General features: G+C 46.1%; 1 protein-coding gene across 3 annotated transcripts in view; it reads left to right on the top strand.

Annotated features, from left to right (window-relative positions):
- ttbk1b (tau tubulin kinase 1b) overlaps nucleotides 1-22,170 on the top strand; it is a 42,306-nt gene that overhangs the window by 932 nt on the left and 19,204 nt on the right. The window contains exons 2-12 of one of the 3 annotated variants that reach the window (XM_076992055.1): nucleotides 2,943-3,075; nucleotides 4,648-4,795; nucleotides 7,325-7,398; nucleotides 8,566-8,706; nucleotides 13,377-13,481; nucleotides 16,476-16,541; nucleotides 16,753-16,845; nucleotides 16,954-17,079; nucleotides 18,231-18,385; nucleotides 19,462-19,669; nucleotides 19,828-20,006. In XM_076992055.1, the coding sequence (XP_076848170.1) occupies nucleotides 2,968-3,075; nucleotides 4,648-4,795; nucleotides 7,325-7,398; nucleotides 8,566-8,706; nucleotides 13,377-13,481; nucleotides 16,476-16,541; nucleotides 16,753-16,845; nucleotides 16,954-17,079; nucleotides 18,231-18,385; nucleotides 19,462-19,669; nucleotides 19,828-20,006 (1,403 nt within the window). In that variant the 5' untranslated portion in view covers nucleotides 2,943-2,967. Of the gene's footprint in view, nucleotides 1-2,931; nucleotides 3,076-4,647; nucleotides 4,796-7,324; nucleotides 7,399-8,565; nucleotides 8,707-13,376; nucleotides 13,482-15,609; nucleotides 15,678-16,475; nucleotides 16,542-16,752; nucleotides 16,846-16,953; nucleotides 17,080-18,230; nucleotides 18,386-19,461; nucleotides 19,670-19,827; nucleotides 20,007-22,170 lie in introns of those variants that run through there. The other 2 variants (XM_076992054.1, XM_076992056.1) reach the window with 2 other exon arrangements.

Below are 22,170 nucleotides of genomic sequence, written 5' to 3'. Positions count from 1 at the left end.
TTGGACAGGAGATCCGGATATGAACACGTCCAAACTCCACCATTGCCTTAATAATAATAATAAGAATAAGAATATTGATAACGCACTGTTATATTGATATTGCGCAGTAATTGTTCACAACTGTCCTCCGTAGTGATTCACAGGTGATGGGCACTACTCGTACATTAGAGGTGCTGTGTCGCCTCTCCCGTCATGATGAAATAGATGAATGCAATAACAGGAGAGGGCCGCTGTCCTAAACGGTCACCTTTGGGGGAAAAACAAGTCTGAATTTTGTAAAACGTAGACGGGTGTCCCACGCGCACACTTTGAAAAGCTTTTAAGTTGCGCACACGTTGCATTTATCTACGTTTTTACGCACATTGCCAACTTTACGCGTTATTTTAATTTCTCCAAGTTTCGCACACTGTGAAGAATATGAAATTACACTCTGGCCACGCGCCGGACCTTTCCGGGGGTATGCGGGTTATCCCCCCCCCCCCCCCCCCCCGTCATACGTGGCGCGCGCGGCTGCGCGTGGCTGCTGCGAGGACGCGCGCGCTCCGACATCCACACCCTCGCTCGCTCCCGAGTGAAGGTGAGCGCCCACGGTCAGGCTGCAGACGTCAGCTAACGTGCAGCGATCCTTGCGGGGTATTCCGTGCCAGCTTCGTCGTGTACCGTCTTGTGGTTCATTGTTGGGACAGTTGTTCGGGCACACTGCACAAAAAAGTGAGATCAGATGCACTTTGTCACAGCTTTAAGTGGTCTCCATGCAGATTTGCTCACAGCAATATAAAAGCTATCTATCTATCTATATATATATATATATATATATATATATATATATATATATTGCATGTGATGTGTACCAGAGTGGTATCCTATGATTAGTAGGAGTTGTAGTTTCTAGCATTGGTCCTCTGATCGTTATAGTCATAACATCCCTCCTACTACCATTTGCAGCAACACAGGAGCACATCATGGCTAACAGGTTTGCCATGTCCCTGATAACATTGCTGAGCTGGGGGGTTTTTCGCCGTAGAGCGACAGAGCCGCAGGGAGGAGGCGGGGCTTTGTCTTCCTCGGGCCACACCAGGCCAGAACTCTCGCCTCTCCCGGGCTGATATCCGACACCCAGCCGACATCACACAGAGAGGTCGGACTGACGCTTCGGCCTCCGCACGCCTCTGTGGCTGCTCACGCAAACAACGGCAGACTGGCTGGGGCTGCCGGACCCTCCGCCCACCTTGGGCCTCTGGGAAATGGAGTTTTTATTTTTCAGTAATATTCATGGGAGGGGGAGGTTGTCATGTGCAGTTTTCCTGGCTTAGTGAGGCGGCGCTCACGCGGTCTCCTCTTTTGTAGCGTAAAACGTGATGTAACATAACCCCATCCTAGATTTGAGGCCTATCGAGTATTTATGTACCTAAAAATTAAAGAACAAGTATTCAGCAAGCTAACACGTGCATCAAGACCATGAGTTTATTGCAAAAAAAAATGGAAACAGAAACCCCCACTAAATTCTGACTGTATTCAAACATCTCGGGAGTGAACGAAGTCTCAACGAGCAGCCAACTCTTCCATCCATCTGCTCAGGACGAGGCAGTGTGAGATCTTCCGGTTTGTTTAATAGGAGTCCAGACAGAAGGGCCCAGGAGGGGTCCTCCCGGCTGAGAGACAAGGCCTGGCTTTGAGTGCCTCCGTCTCTGTTCTAAAAGAGCGTTCCCAAATGAGGTTTGTTATGTAGGCGACTAAATACTTGCCAGTGGCATTTTATTCACATTAAAATATCAGATTTTATCTGATATTTATCTGAGAACTCTGCGGAATATGAGCAAAGAGGGCTGAATCTTCACATCCTCGCGCGTCATGGATTACAGTCCCACAGATTTTTGACTGGTGTTCTCATCATACTGTGTCACACAGTTCAAAGTTCAAATGCCTCATCTTCTTACGCATCCGTTTAGAAGAGGGCACTCATCCCCGTTTAGTCACGTCAGCGTCTTTTTGGTCCAGTGGTTCTGTGGGGGCTGTGGCGTGCTGGGAAAAGGCGACTCATCTCCTGTGCAGTGACTGCATCTGTACACACACCCAACACTCTGGACCGCTGTGAATCACACAGTACTGGCGATCACAAACATAGTGAAGTGATAAACACGTGATGTGGCTATACAATATTCGCAAAAATGTTTTGTGATAATGTCACAACATATCACGATTGTGACATCCTTAGCAATCCATATATACATGGAACATCTCACCTAGTAATCGGTCATGATTCTCACAGCACACCAGTAAATGTAAATATAAAAGTAATTACGTGAGGGCAGTCACTATATTTCCGATTTCTTGACGTCTACAGTATCGCTATTAAAACGGCCAGTGTTCTAGGAAGAAGGAACGGCGGATCTGTGGTGTAACCGTAGCGATGGTTGCTGTAGCAGCCCAGGCCCATCTCCCCATGCTCTCCGTCCTTCCCCTTTCACTGCTGGCTGTTTGCCATGACTTTACTGGAAAAGCACTCGAGCTCATCCCCGTAGCATATGCCTTCCCATGTAGCTGCCGCCACACTCGGCAGGCCGCTTGTTTTAAGCGTTGTTTGTTTTAATACCCAGACCAACTTCCGTTTTGTCCATTTATGGCCTCGGCATTTGCATGTTTGATTTTGTCGCTTCGAATTCGTCCACCGCAGCCAATTGGCACGCCTGGAGTTCCTGGAGCATCTTGAGGGGGGGTTTGTGCGTCTTTCATAACAATCTCAATGACTATGGTCTGTTCAGGGCAGAACTAGCATACCTGCTATTGTTTAAGAAGAAATCATTTCATCCTGCTTTAAGGTTTCACATGGAGTGTATACAGATAGAAATGTGCTCGTTCATGCTGTAGGTGTTGTGGAGATTTCTGTGGACATGTGTGTGTGTGTGTGTGTGTGTGTGTGTGTGTGGACAGCTGAATGGCAGGCTTGGATAAAGAGCAGGCCAGCCAATGCAGTGTGTAGGCCCAGGAGTCCACGTCGACGAGAACATGAACGGGTCGGGTGAGCAGGCCGACATCCTCCCCCCCAACTGCATGGTGAAGGAGCGATGGAAAGTGGTGAGTGTCCGTGTGTTGTCGTTCCCACGGTAAGGTCCGTGCATGTCGGCTGACTGGTTCATGCCTTTCTGGGCTGCTGTGGTTCTGTGTGCTGTGCTGGTTCTAGAAGTTCCACCTTCACAGTGGGTCAGGTATGTTCTGGGTTGATGTCTGTGTGTATGGCTCCTCGGTGCTGAGGCTATCTCTCTATGAAAACACACGGAGGACTGTTCTCTTTATCTCCTCCATTAGCGTGACCATAATCTGTCCCGAGCATGCAGGTACAATACGGTTTCCTTAATGACTGTATATCTCTGTGATGTGGTGGTGTTTGGTCAATAGGAGCCTCCGTTCATGTAATCAGAAAAAAACATGGTATCGGTATCCAACGACATAGCTTCTTTCCATTTATGGTTCGAGACAGATTCTACAGGAGAGGTTGTGCGGGACTGGCTTCCCTGTTGGTACAGTGTGCAGTAGTTGAATGTTTGCGATGCCACAGGACTGTTGTTCATGTCTGCGGACAGGCAGGTCAGCTTTGCTCCTGAGAAGGTTCTCCGCTCTGTGAGGCGGAGCTACAGGAGGTTTTCTGCTCTATGAGGTGGAGCTACAGGTGAAGGTTCTCTGCTCTGTGAGGTTAGGTACAGGAGAAGGTTCTCTGCTCTGTGAGGTGAGGTACAGGAGAAGGTTCTTTGCTCTGTGAGACAGCTACAGGAGAAGGTTCTCTGCTCTGTGAGGCGGAGGTACAGGTGAAGGTTCTCCGCTCTGTGATGTGAGGTACAGGAGAAGGTTCTCCGCTCTGTGAGGCAGAGCTACAGGAAAAGGTTCTTCGCTCTGTGAGGTGGAGCTACAGGAGAAGGTTCTCTGCTCTGCTCTGTGAGGTGAGGTACAGGAGAAGGTTCTCTGCTCTGTGAGGTGAGGTACAGGAGAAGGTTCTCCGCTCTGTGAGGCAGAGCTACAGGAGAAGGTTCTCTGCTCTGTGAGGTGGAGCTACAGGAGAAGGTTCTCTGCTCTGCTCTGTGAGGTGAGGTACAGGAGAAGGTTCTCTGCTCTGTGAGGTGAGGTACAGGAGAAGGTTCTCTGCTCTGCGAGGTGAGGTACAGGAGAAGGTTCTCTGCTCTGTGAGGTGAGGTACAGGAGAAGGTTCTCTGCTCTGTGAGGTGAGGTACAGGAGAAGGTTCTCTGCTCTGTGAGGTGAGGTACAGGAGAAGGTTCTCCCAGCAGCAGGACAATACGAAGTGTAAGATAATCTGCAAATCCTAATCTTTTGCTTTAATTTTTTATTAGCAATCTTTCTCTGTGGCTGTGATTGAACAAACTTGATTGTGTTAGTATATATTTAGTGCTGTTTATACATACTGAACACATGTGAAACTGCAGTGAAACAAACAATAGCATCAGCATTCTTAATCTCATTAAGATTAAGATTGTGCCTAAAAGAGAATTAAAATGTAGCAAAAGATGTTACTAAAAGAGAATATATATATATATATATATATATATATATATATATATATATATATATATATATATATATATACAGTGTGTGTAATATATATATATATTTGTCGGTATGTGTGTGTGTGTGTGCAGCTGAAGAAGATTGGAGGGGGGGGTTTTGGGGAGATCTATGAGGCGCTGGACCTGCTGACCAGAGAGAATGTGGCCCTGAAGGTGGAGTCGGCCCAACAGCCCAAACAGGTCCTCAAGATGGAGGTAGCTGTGCTGAAGAAACTACAGGGTAAGTGTGTGTGAGTGTGTGTGTGTGTGTGTGAGAGAGAGAGAGAGAGAGAGAGAGTGTATGTGGGGGAGTGTGTGTGTGTGTGTGTGTGTGTGTGAGAGAGAGTTGGAGGGAGTAGATGGAGAGGTGGAGGGAGTAGATGGAGAGGTGGAGGGTGTAGATGGAGAGGAGTGGATGGAGAGGTGGAGGTGTAGATGGAGAGGTGGAGGGGAGTAGATGGAGAGGTGGAGGGGTGTAGATGGAGAGGTGGAGGGGAGAAAATGGAGAGGTGGAGGGGTGTAGATGGAGAGGTGGAGGGGAGAAAATGGAGAGGTGGAGGGGTGTAGATGGAGAGGTGGAGGGGTGTAGATGGAAAGGTGGAGGGGTGTAGATGGAGAGGTGGAGGGGTGTAGATGGAGAGGTGGAGGGTGTAGATTGAGAGGTGGAGGGGTGTAGATGGAGAGGTGGAGGGGTGTAGATGGAGAGGTGGAGGGGTGTAGATGGAGAGGTGGAGGGTGTAGATGGAGAGGTGGAGGGTGTAGATGGAGAGGTGGAGGGGAGTAGATGGAGAGGTGGAGGGGAGTAAATGGAGAGGTGGAGGGGAGTAAATGGAGAGGTGGAGGGGTGTAGATGGAGAGGTGGAGGTGTAGATGGAGAGGTGGAGGTGTAGATGGAGAGGTGGAGGGGTGTAGATGGAGAGGTGGAGGGGTGTAGATGGAGAGGTGGAGGGGAGTAAATGGAGAGGTGGAGGGGAGTAAATGGAGAGGTGGAGGTGTAGATGGAGAGGTGGAGGGGTGTAGATGGAGAGGTGGAGGGGAGTAAATGGAGAGGTGGAGGGTGTAGATGGAGAGGTGGAGGTGTAGATGGAGAGGTGGAGGGGTGTAGATGGAGAGGTGGAGGGGAGTAAATGGAGAGGTGGAGAGATGGAGCTGGTTCAGTCTGCCAAAGTGCAACTGCAGTGTGTTGCAGTAACTCATCACCTCTCATTACTGAATGATTAAGTGACTGTGTCCAGCAGAGACAGCCAGGGACAATGTCCAGCAGTCTCCACCTCACACCCCACAGACCTGGACCCACACACACACACACACACACACACACACACACACACACACACAAACACACACACACACACAAACAAAAATAAACACAGCAAGGAACCTATTAGATGTACACCCTGCTGTGTGGAGATCTGACTGACTTAATATGGGCTAGTACGCTTATACTCAGATACACATGCATGCTCACACACACACACACACACTGACACTAGTACGCTAGTGTAAACTAGTACACTAGTATAAACTCACAAACACATACATGCTCACACATGCGCACACACACACACAAACACACTGACACTAGTACGCTAGTGTAAACTAGTACTCTAGTATAAACTAGTACTCTAGTATAAACTCAAATACACATGCATGCTCACATACAAACACACACAAACACACTGACACTAGTACGCTAGTGTAAACTAGTACTCTAGTATAAACTCAGATACACATGCATGCTCACACATGCACACACACACACACAAACACACTGACACTAGTACGCTAGTGTAAACTAGTACTCTAGTATAAACTCAGATACACATGCATGCTCACACATGCACACACGCACACACACACACAAACACACTGACACTAGTACGCTAGTGTAAACTAGTACTCTAGTATAAACTCAGATACACATGCATGCTCACACATGCACACACACACACACACACAAACACACTGACACTAGTACGCTAGTGTAAACTAGTACTCTAGTATAAACTCAGATACACATGCATGCTCACACATGCACACACACACACACACACAAACACACTGACACTAGTACGCTAGTGTAAACTAGTACTCTAGTATAAACTCAGATACACATGCATGCTCACACATGCACACACACACACACACACACAAACACTGACACTAGTACGCTAGTGTAAACTAGTACTCTAGTATAAACTCAGATACACATGCATGCTCACACATGCACACACGCACGCACACACACACACACACACACACACACACAAACACACTGACACTAGTACGCTAGTGTAAACTAGTACTCTAGTATAAACTCAGATACACATGCATGCTCACATACAAACACACACACAGCTGAAAGATTTTCAAGCGTTTATTTTCATGCTTGGCAAGTCAGCGTGTCACAGTTCTAGGGCGGAGAGACCATTGGGAGGGAAGGTGGAGCACTGGCTATGAAAAGAATGAGTGAAGAAACCTGTCTGCAGTGTGTGTGTGTGTGTGTGTGTGTGTGTGTGTGTGTGTGTGTGTGTGTGTGTGTGTGTGTGTTCATGTGTGAGCATGCATGTGTATCTGAGTTTATACTAGAGTACTAGTTTACACTAGCGTACTAGTGTCGGTGTGCGTGTGTGTGCGTGTGTGTGTGTGGGTTCGTGTGTGTGTGTTCGTGTCCGTGTGTGTTCGTGTGTGTTTGTGTTCAGTAGATGCAGTGAAACATCAGTCTTGTGACTTGTGACCTCTGAACTTTGACAATATTTTTCTCATACAGGGAAAAACCATGTGTGTAAATTCATCGGTTGTGGAAGAAATGAGAAGTTCAATTATGTGGTCATGCAACTGCAGGTATGGCATAGAACTCTTATCCAACAGGTGTGTGTGCTCGTGTGTGTGTGTGTGTGTGTGTGTGTGTGTGTGTGTGTGTGTGTGTGTCTACATATCTGCACATTTATGCCTGTTAGCATGGCATAGAGACCATGTTTAACCCTACATCATGCTTGAGTGTGCAGTATGTCTCATATGTCTCAGTGAGCCATATGTCTCAGTCTGCAGTATGTCTCAGTGTGCAGTATATCTCAAAAGGTCTCTGTGTGCCGTATGTCTCATATGTTTCAGTCTGCAGTATGTCTCAGTGTGCCATATGTCTCAGTCTGCAGTATGTCTCATATGTCTCAGTCTGCAGTATGTCTCATGTCTCAGGCACATTTATGCCTGTTAGCATGGCATAAAGACCATGTTTAACCCTACTTCATGCTTGAGTGTGCAGTATGTCTCATGTGTCTTAGTGTGCAGTATGTCTCATATGTCTCAGTGAGCCATATGTCTCAGTCTGCAGTATGTTTCAGTGTGCCATATGTCTCAGTGTGCCATATGTCTCATATGTCTCAGTCTGCAGTATGTCTCAGTGTGCCATATGTCTCAGTGTGCCGTATGTCTCATATGTCTCAGTCTGCAGTATGTCTCAGTGTGCCGTATGTCTCAGTCTGCAGTATGTCTCATATGTCTCAGTGTGCCGTATGTCTCAGTCTGCAGTATGTCTCAGTGTGCCATATGTCTCAGTGTGCCGTATGTCTCAGTCTGCAGTATGTCTCATATGTCTCAGTGTGCCATATGTCTCAGTCTGCAGTATGTCTCCTATGTCTCAGTGTGCCGTATGCCTCAGTGTGCCGTATGTCTCCTATGCCTCAGTCTGCAGTATGTATAATATGTCTCAGTGTGCCGTATGCCTTGGTGTGCCGTATGTCTCATATGTCTCAGTCTGCAGTATGTCTCAGTGTGCCATATGTCTCAGTGTGCCGTATGTCTCAGTCTGCAGTATGTCTCATATGTCTCAGTGTGCCGTATGTCTCAGTCTGCAGTATGTCTCATATGTCTCAGTGTGCCATATGTCTCAGTCTGCAGTATGTCTCCTATGTCTCAGTCTGCAGTATGTATAATATGTCTCAGTGTGCCGTATGCCTCAGTGTGCCGTATGTCTCCTATGTCTCAGTGTCTCTCTCTGGCTCTCTGTAGGGGCGGAACCTGGCGGATCTGAGGCGGAGTCAACCCCGGGGCACCTTCTCCATGAGCACCACTCTGCGTTTGGGCAAACAGATCCTGGAGTCAATCGAGGCCATCCACTCTGTGGGCTTCCTCCACCGGGACATCAAACCTGTGTGTTCTTCTTCTTGTTTTCTTGAGTTCGCATGTACATAAAACATATTAACCACAAATTCATACCTGGTTAAACATGGCACACCAAAAAAAAAACACAAAAAAAAAGCAACCCTGATGCAAATACAGTTTGTGCCTCTTTGATTTTCCCTGACATTTTAGTCATTTAGTTTCCTGTGACATCACCATGTTTCTTTCATGCCGTTGACCTACATATAATATGAAGGCAGTGGAATCTGGTGCCACACGGCACAACGCAGCAGATTCTGATCCCTGTTTAAACAGCCTGCGTGCCACACGGCTGGGCCTAGTTCCCCCCTGGCCGTGTTAACGGATGACATCCTCACGCACCCGAGCTAATTTTGCATTTGTTGTTGTATTGTCATGGTTGTACTGTTTGTTTGTTGAGGTCGTCATGCCTACATCAACAGGTGATTGGAGCATTAATTAGTACATTTTTAATATTACGCCAGACAGCTCAACATCCCATGTTGCTGTTCTGTTCGGCTGCAGTGTCAGTGGGAGCCAGATCGAGTGTCTGTACACACAGGCCCACAGGTGTGAGAAGGTTGGCTTCAGGAAGCTGATGGTGACCGTGTCTGTAGTAGGTTGGCTTCAGGAAGCTGATGGTGACCGTGTCTGTAGTTGGTTGGCTTCAGGAAGCTGATGGTGACCGTGTCTGTAGTTGGTTGGCTTCAGGAAGCTGATGGTGACCGTGTCTGTAGTAGGTTGGCTTCAGGAAGCTGATGGTGACCGTGTCTGTAGTTGGTTGGCTTCAGGAAGCTGATGGTGACCGTGTCTGTAGTTGGTTGGCTTCAGGAAGCTGATGGTGACCGTGTCTGTAGTTGGTTGGCTTCAGGAAGCTGATGGTGACCGTGTCTGTAGTTGGTTGGCTTCAGGAAGCTGATGGTGACTGTGTCTATAGTTGGTTGGCTTCAGGAAGCTGATGGTGATGGTGTCTGTAGTTGGTTGGCTTCAGGAAGCTGATGGTGACTGTGTCTGTAGTTGGTTGGCTTCAGGAAGCTGATGGTGACCGTGTCTGTAGTTGGTTGGCTTCAGGAAGCTGATGGTGACCGTGTCTGTAGTTGGTTGGCTTCAGGAAGCTGATGGTGACCGTGTCTGTAGTTGGTTGGCTTCAGGAAGCTGATGGTGACCGTGTCTGTAGTTGGTTGGCTTCAGGAAGCTGATGGTGACCGTGTCTGTAGTTGGTTGGCTTCAGGAAGCTGATGGTGACCGTGTCTGTAGTAGGTTGGCTTCAGGAAGCTGATGGTGACCGTGTCTGTAGTTGGTTGGCTTCAGGAAGCTGATGGTGACCGTGTCTGTAGTTGGTTGGCTTCAGGAAGCTGATGGTGACCGTGTCTGTAGTTGGTTGGCTTCAGGAAGCTGATGGTGACCGTGTCTGTAGTTGGTTGGCTTCAGGAAGCTGATGGTGACTGTGTCTATAGTTGGTTGGCTTCAGGAAGCTGATGGTGATGGTGTCTGTAGTTGGTTGGCTTCAGGAAGCTGATGGTGACTGTGTCTGTAGTTGGTTGGCTTCAGGAAGCTGATGGTGACCGTGTCTGTAGTTGGTTGGCTTCAGGAAGCTGATGGTGACCGTGTCTGTAGTTGGTTGGCTTCAGGAAGCTGATGGTGACCGTGTCTGTAGTTGGTTGGCTTCAGGAAGCTGATGGTGACGGTGTCTGTAGTTGGTTGGCTTCAGGAAGCTGATGGTGACCGTGTCTGTAGTTGGTTGGCTTCAGGAAGATGATGGTGACGGTGTCTGTAGTAGGTTGGCTTCAGGAAGCTGATGGTGACGGTGTCTGTAGTTGGTTGGCTTCAGGAAGATGATGGTGACCGTGTCTGTAGTTGGTTGGCTTCAGGAAGATGATGGTGACGGTGTCTGTAGTTGGTTGGCTTCAGGAAGCTGATGGTGACCGTGTCTGTAGTTGGTTGGCTTCAGGAAGCTGATGGTGACGGTGTCTGTAGTTGGTTGGCTTCAGGAAGCTGATGGTGACCGTGTCTGTAGTTGGTTGGCTTCAGGAAGCTGATGGTGACCGTGTCTGTAGTTGGTTGGCTTCAGGAAGCTAATGGTGACGGTGTCTGTAGTTGGTTGGCTTCAGGAAGCTGATGGTGACCGTGTCTGTAGTTGGTTGGCTTCAGGAAGCTGATGGTGACCGTGTCTGTAGTTAGTTGGCTTCAGGAAGCTGATGGTGACGGTGTCTGTAGTTGGTTGGCTTCAGGAAGCTGATGGTGACTGTGTCTGTAGTTAGTTGGCTTCAGGAAGCTGATGGTGACGGTGTCTGTAGTAGGTTGGCTTCAGGAAGCTGATGGTGACGGTGTCTGTAGTTGGTTGGCTTCAGGAAGCTGATGGTGACCGTGTCTGTAGTTGGTTGGCTTCAGGAAGCTAATGGTGACCGTGTCTGTAGTTGGTTGGCTTCAGGAAGCTAATGGTGACCGTGTCTATAGTTGGTTGGCTTCAGGAAGCTGATGGTGACGGTGTCTGTAGTTGGTTGGCTTCAGGAAGCTGATGGTGACGGTGTCTGTAGTTGGTTGGCTTCAGGAAGCTAATAGTGACGGTGTCTGTAGTTGGTTGGCTTCAGGAAGCTGATGGTGACGGTGTCTGTAGTTGGTTGGCTTCAGAAAGCTGATGGTGACGGTGTCTGTAGTTGGTTGGCTTCAGAAAGCTGATGGGGACTGTGTCTGTAGTAGGTTGGCTTCAGGAAGCTGATGGTGATGGTGTCTGTAGTAGGTTGGCTTCAGGAAGCTGATGGTGACAGTGTCTGTAGTTGGTTGGCTTCAGGAAGCTGATGGTGACCGTGTCTATAGTTGGTTGGCTTCAGGAAGCTGATGGTGACCGTGTCTATAGTTGGTTGGCTTCAGGAAGCTGATGGTGACGGTGTCTGTAGTTGGTTGGCTTCAGGAAGCTGATGGTGACGGTGTCTGTAGTTGGTTGGCTTCAGGAAGCTGATGGTGACTGTGTCTGTAGTTGGTTGGCTTCAGGAAGCTGATGGTGACCGTGTCTGTAGTTGGTTGGCTTCAGGAAGCTGATAGTGACGGTGTCTGTAGTTGGTTGGCTTCAGGAAGCTGATGGTGACCGTGTCTGTAGTTGGTTGGTTTCAGGAAGCTGATGGTGACGGTGTCTGTAGTTGGTTGGCTTCAGGAAGCTGATGGTGACGGTGTCTGTAGTTGGTTGGCTTCAGGAAGCTGATGGTGACGGTGTCTGTAGTTGGTTGGCTTCAGGAAGCTGATGGTGACCGTGTCTATAGTTGGTTGGCTTCAGGAAGATGTCAGTGACAGTGTCTGTGGTTGGTTGGCATCAGGAAGATGATGGTGACAGTGTCTGTAGTAGGTTGGCTTCAGGAAGATGATGGTGACTAGGGCTGTCCACGACCAAGGATTTTTTTGGTCGACCAATGGTCGTCATTTACTCCGACTAATCGACCAATCGACCCCCTCCAAAAATAATTTCTCATTTTGACCGGGATACACATTTGTGAAGTTTTATCTTTAATGCCGGGCTGCCGCATCTATGCGCATTTACCACTAACGCCAGGAGTAACCTTGTGTGACTAACAATGTTTCCTGGTTCATCTAAACACTAGTTCGGTTATCTGCTCAGTTCTTCTCCCAGTCGAAGAGTTCACGGCATAGTCGTGTACAAGAGCGACCCTTTTCCCGCGGGGATTCTAAACTTTGCCATTATTTCGCTGAGTCGCTCTGCTATGTTAGCAGCTGTGTGGGTCACTCCCAAATCTTTAGTTCCTAGCACGAATGAATGCAGTCGGCAGTTATCAGAAATAAAATGCGCTGTGACCGTCATACGTTCCATCTGGTTAGTCCATATATCCGTTGTGAAGCTGAGTGCTTTACAGTTTAGATCTTGCCCTAAAGTGTTTTGTTTTGCTGTATTTGCTCTTAACCGCGTGCATCACTGTTTCACGTCTAACCAGGCTATATCCGGGCTCGAGGCATTCAATTAGATTTTTAAATCCCTCACCACTGACGATATTCACAGGTCGCGTGTCCAGCGCTGTCCTTGTCAAACAAATCACCAACGGTAAATTCGTGTCACGTCTTCCTTTGTCACGCCGTTGAAATTAAAAGTCCCAGAAGCCCTTTGACGAGACGCAGCTTTTTTTCCCTGCGACCAATCGACCAATGGAATTTGGTCGACTAGTAATTTTTTTGGTCGACCAACGATTAATCGATTATTTGCCGTCAGCCCTAATGGTGACAGTGTCTGTAGATGGTTGGCTTCAGGAAGCTGATGGTGACCGTGTCTGTAGATGGTTGGCTTCAGGAAGCTGATGGTGACAGTGTCTGTAGATGGTTGGCTTCAGGAAGCTGATGGTGACCGTGTCTGTAGATGGTTGGCTTCAGGAAGCTGATGGTGACAGTGTCTGTAGATGGTTGGCTTCAGGAAGATGATGGTGACAGTGTCTGTAGATGATTGGCTTCAGGAAGATGATGGTGACAGTGTCTGTAGATGATTGGCTTCAGGAAGATGATGGTGACCGTGTCTGTAGATGGTTGGCTTCAGGAAGATGACGGTGACGGTGTCTGTAGTAGGTTGGCTTCAGGAAGCTGATGGTGACAGTGTCTGTAGTTGGTTGGCTTCAGGAAGCTGATGGTGATGTTGTCTGTAGATGGTTGGCTTCAAGAAGCTGAGTCCCAGTTTGCTCTTTCCGCAGTCGAACTTCGCCATGGGCCGTCTGCCGTCCACCTACAGGAAGTGCTACATGCTGGACTTCGGCCTCGCCCGCCAGTACACCAACACCAACGGAGAAGTGAGACCAGTGAGTACCCTGGGTAACTAGTGAGTGTCCTCAGTAACCAGGGCCCAATCTGCGGACCTCACATGGGCCCAGGAACTGCAGACTCACTCTCAAGGAAAGCTGACTTGAACAGAGGCGTAAGAATGATGTAAGACAGCATAGGACAGGGAGAGTAATGGATTTACTTTGGATAGATTCCCTTGTAGAGGAGATGACCTCTAGATGCTGTAGGCTGCAGTGTAATGTACAACGCTGGGGGAACTCGCCCGCGTCCAAGTCTGCATGCATCTTGAGTTATTCTTTTAAAGTAGTAAAAGCATTTTTATTAATTTTGCTGACAGATGGATTAGAGCTCTGCAGATCAGCATTGTAGAACCACACACGTATGCACATAGACAAAGAAATACACACACACACTGTAACATTCAGTTGAGTACATTCTGTTGTATACATGTATAGCTGTACAAGCCCAGAGGACCACAAGTACACACTTAAATGCACTCATGTATATTAATGAAATGTAATTCTCAAAAAAGGGTAGGAGTGGTCTGATGAACTATCAGCCTGTGGTATAATGGCTGAACAGTACATGTAATGCAGCAATGTCTTTAGTTATTTAGCAGCACTAGTCTGTTCTGCGTGTTGCAGTGCGTTGTGAACTGATAACGTGCTTCTCACATGCCAAAAATCTCAGCACTGAATGGGAGCGCAGAAAGGACAAAGAGCACAGAGAACGCAGATAGCACAGAGAACGCAGATAGCACAGAGAACGCAGATAGCACAGAGATCACGCAGAGAGCACAGAGAACGCAGATAGCACAGAGAATGCAGAGAGCACAGAAAACGCAGATAGCACAGAGAGAGCAAAGTGCACAGAGAACACAGAGATCACGGAGAGAACACAGAGCGCAGAGAACACAGAAAGCACAGAGAGCGACACCTGAACAGTCCTGCAGACAGACGGGACATCATTCACCAGATTACATGTCTTTATAGGTGACATGTAATGCATTACACACACACATACATTTTAAAAATATTATTTTGCCTTGCCTTGTTATTATTTGTCTTATTCTGATGTGTAATTTGTGTTTTTTTCTTCATTAAAGTCCCATTCCGAGTAATTTAATCAGATCTCCCAGAAGAATTGGAACACAAAGATCATTGGTACATGACAGTGTGAGGACCACACTGAGCTCTGGCGCCGGCAGGATCGTGTTTCGCTGCACCGTGTCCGTCCGCTCGCAGGCCACCTTATCTGGGTTCCAAAGCACGCTTTTTTTTTGCCGTTACATCACGACCACAAAACTCTATTACCCTACTGTATGAATTTCAACGATAAGCCAACACACCTATAAAGAACAGCCGCCAGCTGCCTAAAGGCTAATCTCGTAGCTACGAGACCAAACAGAGCTGCTAGAATAAATGATCAAAAAGCCAGGTGAGACGAAGGTATCCCTACGTTCCTACGCTGCTTGAGGATTACGGATGCGTAGCTGGAGCTGGCTGCTCGTAACATTAATGCGAGCACTAAGGAGCACACTTGTTGTTCTGGTAACGATCAACACGGTGCGTAGTTATTCGGTTTGCGTTTTCAAAAGATTTTTGCGCATTTTAAAACTACATATTTGCCGCTAACACATTCAAGTTCTGAGTTATTTGTTTGCTACACAAGATAAATCTGGCTAAATCCAACATTGCACAATCATGATTAAACGATTGGCACCTCACTCTCAAGCCAAATAAAGAGCGCGTGCCCGGTGCGTACAGAATTACGACTGCTGGCGCCAGAGGAAGACTCATTTAAGATGATCTCAGCTCTCCAGTGTGATGCTCAGATTTCCTCAGCCCAAATCAATTATTGTTATTTTAACAGGAGTTCATTGTTGTGTCTGAATTTTTCACAGATATAATCAATTGTGTTGGTCTACACTAATCATTTTATTCCTAGTTATTAAGTTAATAAATTGTATCAAATTTATTTCTGATTGGGGCTTTGAATGAAGTATATATTTAAAAATATAATTTACCTTGAGTTTGTTATCATGCTTGCTCTATCTTATGTTTTAGTTTTTGTATATTCATGTTGTTTCATGTTTTGCAACTTTCACATTTATAATTTTTTTTATTTCACAGTTCCTTTTCGGCCTTTATGTTGGAAGCGCATGCATTATCCCGTAAGATGCTTGTCCTCTTTACAATAGCAACAGCCATATTGTGAGTGTTTTCAATCAATCAATCAATCAAAGTTTATTTGTATAGCGCTTTTCACAACACATGTTGTCACAAAGCGCTTTTCCTTGCTTTACCCAGCCTGTACCTGTTAATGCCCCAGCACAGGGGTAACACACACAACCTACCCTTTGATGGTGTCCTCTGTAGTCCTGCTGATCTCTAGAAACACCACTTTAGTCTGATTGTGTCTATTTTTGCCTTACTTAAAAGCAAGTTAGTTCTCCCTAGCAGAAATGTCAGTCAAATTCTGTAGTTAAATATCTTATCAGACAAAAACTTAAACTATCACACCTAAAAATCACTTTCCACTGAACCAGTGATAAAACTATGGTTAAAGTACTGTGGAAGTACTAATAAAGTATTATTGAAGTACTAATAAAGTATTGCTGAGATGATCGTGCCCAGGGAAGTGTTGGGTGTTTAAGCGTTCACCCGTGAATAGAGGACATACAGCTGGGTCCCTGTGCCTTCTCTCCGCACTCTCAGTCCAGAACAGCACAGCATCATCATCAGATGCGTGGGTGCGCTGACCTCTGACCTGTCTGCTGGCCACACTCAGGATTTAGCACTTAGCTCCACATAGCTCCTTCAGCTGGTCTCGTATCAAACACAACTCAAACATATCAAACAGGTTTATCTCCCTGAATTATCTTAATTCTCGTATTAATCTTTACATTTTACATTGTTTTGTTAAGCACTAGAGTAGAGTTTGAAGAAAGGTTATTTTTTTTTCTTCAAACTTAACTGCTGTTAAGAGATTTAACTAATTCTGCTTTTCAGCCTCGTACGGTGGCAGGGTTCCGTGGAACAGTGAGATACGCGTCTGTCAACGCCCACAAAAACAAAGTAATTCAGCCCTCTTCATTGTCAGCGCACACTCTTGATTTCTGCTTCTGTTTAGTTCATTAATGTTAAACGTGCCTATGTAAGGTTGTTCCAAGATTTCTTTTACAGTGGAAATATGATACCATAAGTAATGTAATACACTGTGGTAGTCAATATTTATGCTGTAATATTAAGTGATCGGTAAAATTAAGTTGTTGCTTGGTTATAACAGGAAATGGGTCGTCACGATGACTTGTGGTCCTTGTTCTATATGCTGGTGGAATTCACTGTCGGACAGTTGCCATGGCGAAAGATCAAAGACAAGGTGGGGTATTCTGGCCCTGGGGAACTGTGGGAAATGTATGCCTGGCGACGGTAATGCAGGGTGACGTGATGTGACTGGATTCTGTTAACGTCTCTGCCGTGTGAACAGGAACAAGTGGGGCAGATCAAGGAGCGCTACGAACACAAGATGCTGTTGAAACACATGCCCTCCGAGTTCTACGTCTTCCTGGAGCACGTGCTCGGCCTGGACTACTACACCAAACCTGATTACCAGGTGAGCAACAAGGCCTCATGCCAAAAATTATATATGAATACCCCAAAACGGCCAATACTAAAAATGCAAAAAAAAAAAAGTGGATATTCCAATGATCTTTTTGGTGCTGTTAATATTTATCTTCTATTATTCAATAAACTGGTGTTACAAATAGCATTAAATACATCAATCAGTCAGTGGTCCTCTGTAATCTCTGTAATGCACATTTCATTTCATTTCACCAAGGCCAACAGAAACCTTATTTTTTAACTTTCTTAACTTTCTAGTTTTTCCTTGAGCCAGTATGATCCACCCATATCATCGACCCATATCATTCTCCTGTGTCAACCACACGTCTTCCAGAGTTTTCTCATCTTGAGCCAGTATGATCCACCCATCTCTTAACTGGTCTTCTGGCTTTCCTCTTCCACTCTCTTAATCAATACTTGCATCATCAATACTGGCTTGGTTGCTCTGTCATCACTCATTCCACAGATCTGTTTGAACAGACTCAGTCCTTTGCCTCATACCGGCTCACAGATTTTCTCTTTTCGAAGATGTCCTCATATCCAGTTTTCCTCACCACTCATCCCGAACATCTTTCTGACACACTCCTCCTCCAGCGCTTCGCTTACACTGTGTTTCTCTGAGGTTGTGTGTCATGGCTGGTTCTGGACTGTGGACGTTCACGCCGCAGTCTGTCCTGCCATCACGTAGCAGGTTCTTCAGCATGTGTCGTTCCACAACAGCTCATTGCCTTCAGCCGTCATGGCTGTTTCATGGTTCTGCTTCCAATATCAATTCCACCTCTAGCAGATCCTTCAATCTCCTCCATTGTGATAATATTGCTAGATACAGTAATGAAGAGAAAGTGTACACAATTGTGACACACACACACACAGAACACAGAATTTGAGACTCAGAAAAGCTGAAACAAAGTTGACTATTAATATTGTACAGTCAGAGATGATATTCAATTGATGAATGTGTGTGATCCTCTCAACCTACTTGACAATTGATATTCTAATTAATAATAAATAAATATACATTCAGATGAGTTATAAATTATACAGAATCACATAATATGCAATTCAGTTATTTATGAATGCATTATGTCCATGTGTAATCATGCAAGACTAGTAACGCTTCTGTCTGTCTTTGTCTTTGTCCAGTTGCTGATGTCTGTCTTTGACAACAGCATGAAGGAGAGAGTGATAACAGAAAATGAGCCGTTTGACTGGGAGAAAACAGGGACGGACTCCTTATCAACCAACAGCACTGCTACACCGCCTCAGCAAAACACACGGCAGACCGCAGCTATAGTGGGGTGAGCACACACACTTTAGAGAGAAAACCATAGAAAACTGTCATAGGATAAGCACACATGCACACAAACACACATACAGTAGAACCCCGGAACACGACACTAGTTCGTTCCGGAAGGAGCGTCGTGAAGTGATGCAGTCGAGTTCTGAATCAATTTTCCCCATAAGAAATAAGTGAAAACTGATTAATCCGTTCTCAACCGTCAAGTTGTATTCCAGTGCTAAGTCTTAACTGGTCTCTAGTACTGAGGTGGTCGAGTTCCTGGGGTTCTACTGTACATAGAATAGTATTACTGAGATACATCGCCACATATATAGAAGAATGATGACTTGTGATGATATTTTGTACCTTTTGAGGTACATGCCAAAGACACAGACATCAAGAAACAACAACCTAAATCATTCAGAATAAATCCCAGAATTGTTATTATTAGATCACAGGAACGGAATTGTGGCAAAGCTGTTAGCAAAGTACATCTAGCTGTCTGCACATTCGCGCACACACACATACACACACACACACAATCATCTGTGTACAAACGTGTGCACACCGACACCGCCATGAGAAAAGAGCTAAAAGACATTAACCTTCATCTTTTAACCTTAACCTTGAATAATTTGATGTCATCCATTTAAAGCATCAGAATCTGACTCAATTTAGTGCGATGGTCATGTATTGTTCTGCTGATGGATATGAAGTGTTTTATTTTGCCCAGACCACTTTCGTCTTGGTCTCCAGCCAAACGCAGGAGGAGGCGTGGCCCACAAGCTCCTTTTAGATTCAGCCGTGCTCTCCCCTGCTGTCTGCTTGTCTTGAAACAAGACATGAGACTCAGTTTCTGCTCTCCAGTCACTACCTGCAAACATCAGAATTCTTTTCCAGCCATTTGGTGGGGGGTGTTTGGGTTTATGGATGCCGTCCGTGGCTGTGATGTGATAGTGGACTGGCTGGATTTCTGATTCTGGCCTGGTTCTGACTTCTCATCAGTCCGCGATTCGGCTGTAATCTTACCCCAGACTGACCAGTTTGGTCTGCGTGACTGGCAGTTCTTAGTTCTGGTTCTGTTCATTGTCCCAGAGTGGTGAACGTGACTCCGGTTCCCGGTGAACTACCAAGAGAGAACACAGATGACGTCCTGCAGGACGAACACCTAAGTGACCAGGAGAATGCCCCACCTGTCCTTTTACCCATCAGACCTGGCGAGGCTGCTTTGGCGCCACCCGGTGGGGAGGTCTGGGATGACACCGACTTTAACCGCAATAAACTCAGGATCAGCATTAGTAAGGTAAGTATTCCATCTGGGAACATTTTATATTTCTTAAAATGGGTTATTTGTTCAGTCTCAGCCTCTCAGCCCAGTCTATCATTAATAATGTCTTACTGCATGAAATATGCTACGTGCGTGTAACACATTTGATATTTGAGTCATACTTACTGTCTCAGAACCAGGTAACTGCAGAAGAGGTGGAGCAAGCCGGAGGGGGCCGGCCTATCTCTCCAAGGGGCGGAGACCCGGAATCTCCTGGTGCACAAGGCCGGCCCCTCAGGTATCGGCGAGTCAACAGCCCCGAGTCAGAGCACGTGTCTGGGGGGGACGGGAGAGGAGACGCCTGTGACAAACGGTGAGCACAGTGTTTGTGTCCCTACATTTTACACTCAAGAAGCATCTATGCCATTAATTACTTAAGTGCCAACTTGGGAAATTTGAAGAATAGATTTGAAGTGCTGTTTTGTTTTGTTGCTTCTACGTCTTAATATTCAGTATGACATGCTAGTATTCAGAATCAGACTGTGAACACCCAAAAAGATCAAAAGAAACAAAAACGAATGAAATCTTCAGGCACGAGGGTTCTAGACTCATTTTAGGGTTACGCGTCTGTGCTCTCTTTATGATGGCCAGTTCCTATTCATGTTATGAAATGTTCTCCGCACTCCTGTGAGAAGGTCGGCTTTGCACAAGCATATTGAACTGGAGACAGACGGCAAGTTCTAATCTTAATGCACAACACTACCTGACATGAATGTTTTGAGATAGGATACCACAGGTCTGATTTAGACTTTCTGTGTGATAAATGCTTCAGACACACAAAACCCAGCCTGCTACGCCCCCCATATACACCAAGGCCGAAGGACAGGCGGCAACAATATAGAAACGTGAAGTGGCGGACCGAAACTGTCCAGTCATTTGAAATTGTCCAATTATATGGTTATTTTAATGGCTGTTAACTAAGACTCAAAGTTTACATGGGGATAAGGGGAACCAATCAAAAACAAATAGCTAAGTGAATGTTTATAACGTATGTATAACTATGTATTTACTACACTACTCTTCCATATCGTAAACAAAATTACAAAGAGTGGTGCTTGCCCTTTACCTATTGAATCTATACATCAAAGATACTTAAGCTGTTGGTCGATGTACAGGATGCCAGTGTTACTCCACCCGGGATTTTATTGGACCGTCAGCAGTTGCCTTAATGAAGGGTTAATTATGATTGACATCTCCGATAATAAAACTCAAGTGCCTTGCACAGAGACACATAACGCGTCTGAGAGGGAGGGGGTTTTGGCTGAGGTGACACTTTTCTATCTAGACACATAAACGCTTAAAAGCCCTGACATACATCTTGAAACAGCATTTTCATGGGGCCCCAAACACCTTGAAACAGCATTTTCATGGGGCCCCAAACATTTTTGCATTGCAATGTGTGGGTCGATAAACAGTTTTTCGAATGCTGCAATAATTAAGATTTATGTTGCTTTTAGTCACTTTTATGTAATCAGTCCCATTGTACAAGCATTCTAATCTATGGTTAAATGAAACATTTTCACCACAGAAGAGACATTTAATTATAGGCTACACAAACACCATGTCACCAATCAAGTACAAATGCATTTTTAAAACGCACCATTTGATGAGATTAAAACTTAGACTTTCAGTCTGGCATGAAAGCTGGGTTACCTGGAAACAGACGTGGGACAGAGTCTCCGTCAGACAGGGACAAATGGACAGGGTTGAACCAACAAGGGCATCAGTGCATCAGTGACAATATTGCAAACCTGCAAAACCTTTTAAGATGTACGTAGTTATGTAAAATCAAACCCTGAATAAGGTACCGTGTGTTTCCTGCTGACGACGGTCTTAGCGAGACTTTAAAAAGGTAACGACTGCGTAACTCTGCAGGAGTGAAAACCTTTTTATCTCGTGATGTTTTTTCCCCCCCCCCCCAGAATTATGATTCACTGTTTTAATTGTCACTGAGATGCAGCAGGTCACATAGGCTACATAGAGGTTAGTAGCGAAGCTCACATTCATAACACTCCCTTCATCCTCAATAGTTCCAGCTTGAGATCATTGCCAGGCCTTCTGTCCTGGTCTGTGGACTACCGAGCGCCGCCTCTGTGGGTGTGTTACACCTAGACTGGACTACTGCAGCTCCGTTTGGGCTAGCTGCCAGTGCGCTAAAGAGACTGCATGGTGTCTGGAACACAGGACTCAATGTCCTTGTCCATTCCACACAAGACTTAGCAGCTCAAACGTCCCTGTACACTTCCATATACGGTAGAAGATGCTTCTGGCTTTGAAGTGGCTGTATGATCGGACACATTCTAACCTCTCTGCTCACCCGCACACACCTTTTGGTACTCCAGATACACACCTGCTCTCTCTCAGGATACACACCTGCTCTCTCTCAGGATACACACCTGCTCTCTCTCAGTCTCTCTCAGGATACACACCTGCTCTCTCTCAGTCTCTCTCAGGATACACACCTGCTCTCTCTCAGT

This window comes from Brachyhypopomus gauderio, unplaced genomic scaffold, assembly GCF_052324685.1.
Source record: "Brachyhypopomus gauderio isolate BG-103 unplaced genomic scaffold, BGAUD_0.2 sc89, whole genome shotgun sequence".
Classification (NCBI taxonomy): Eukaryota; Metazoa; Chordata; class Actinopteri; order Gymnotiformes; family Hypopomidae; genus Brachyhypopomus; species Brachyhypopomus gauderio.
Note: the sequence above shows the minus strand (reverse complement) of the source record. Positions and strands in the feature narration are given on the sequence as shown.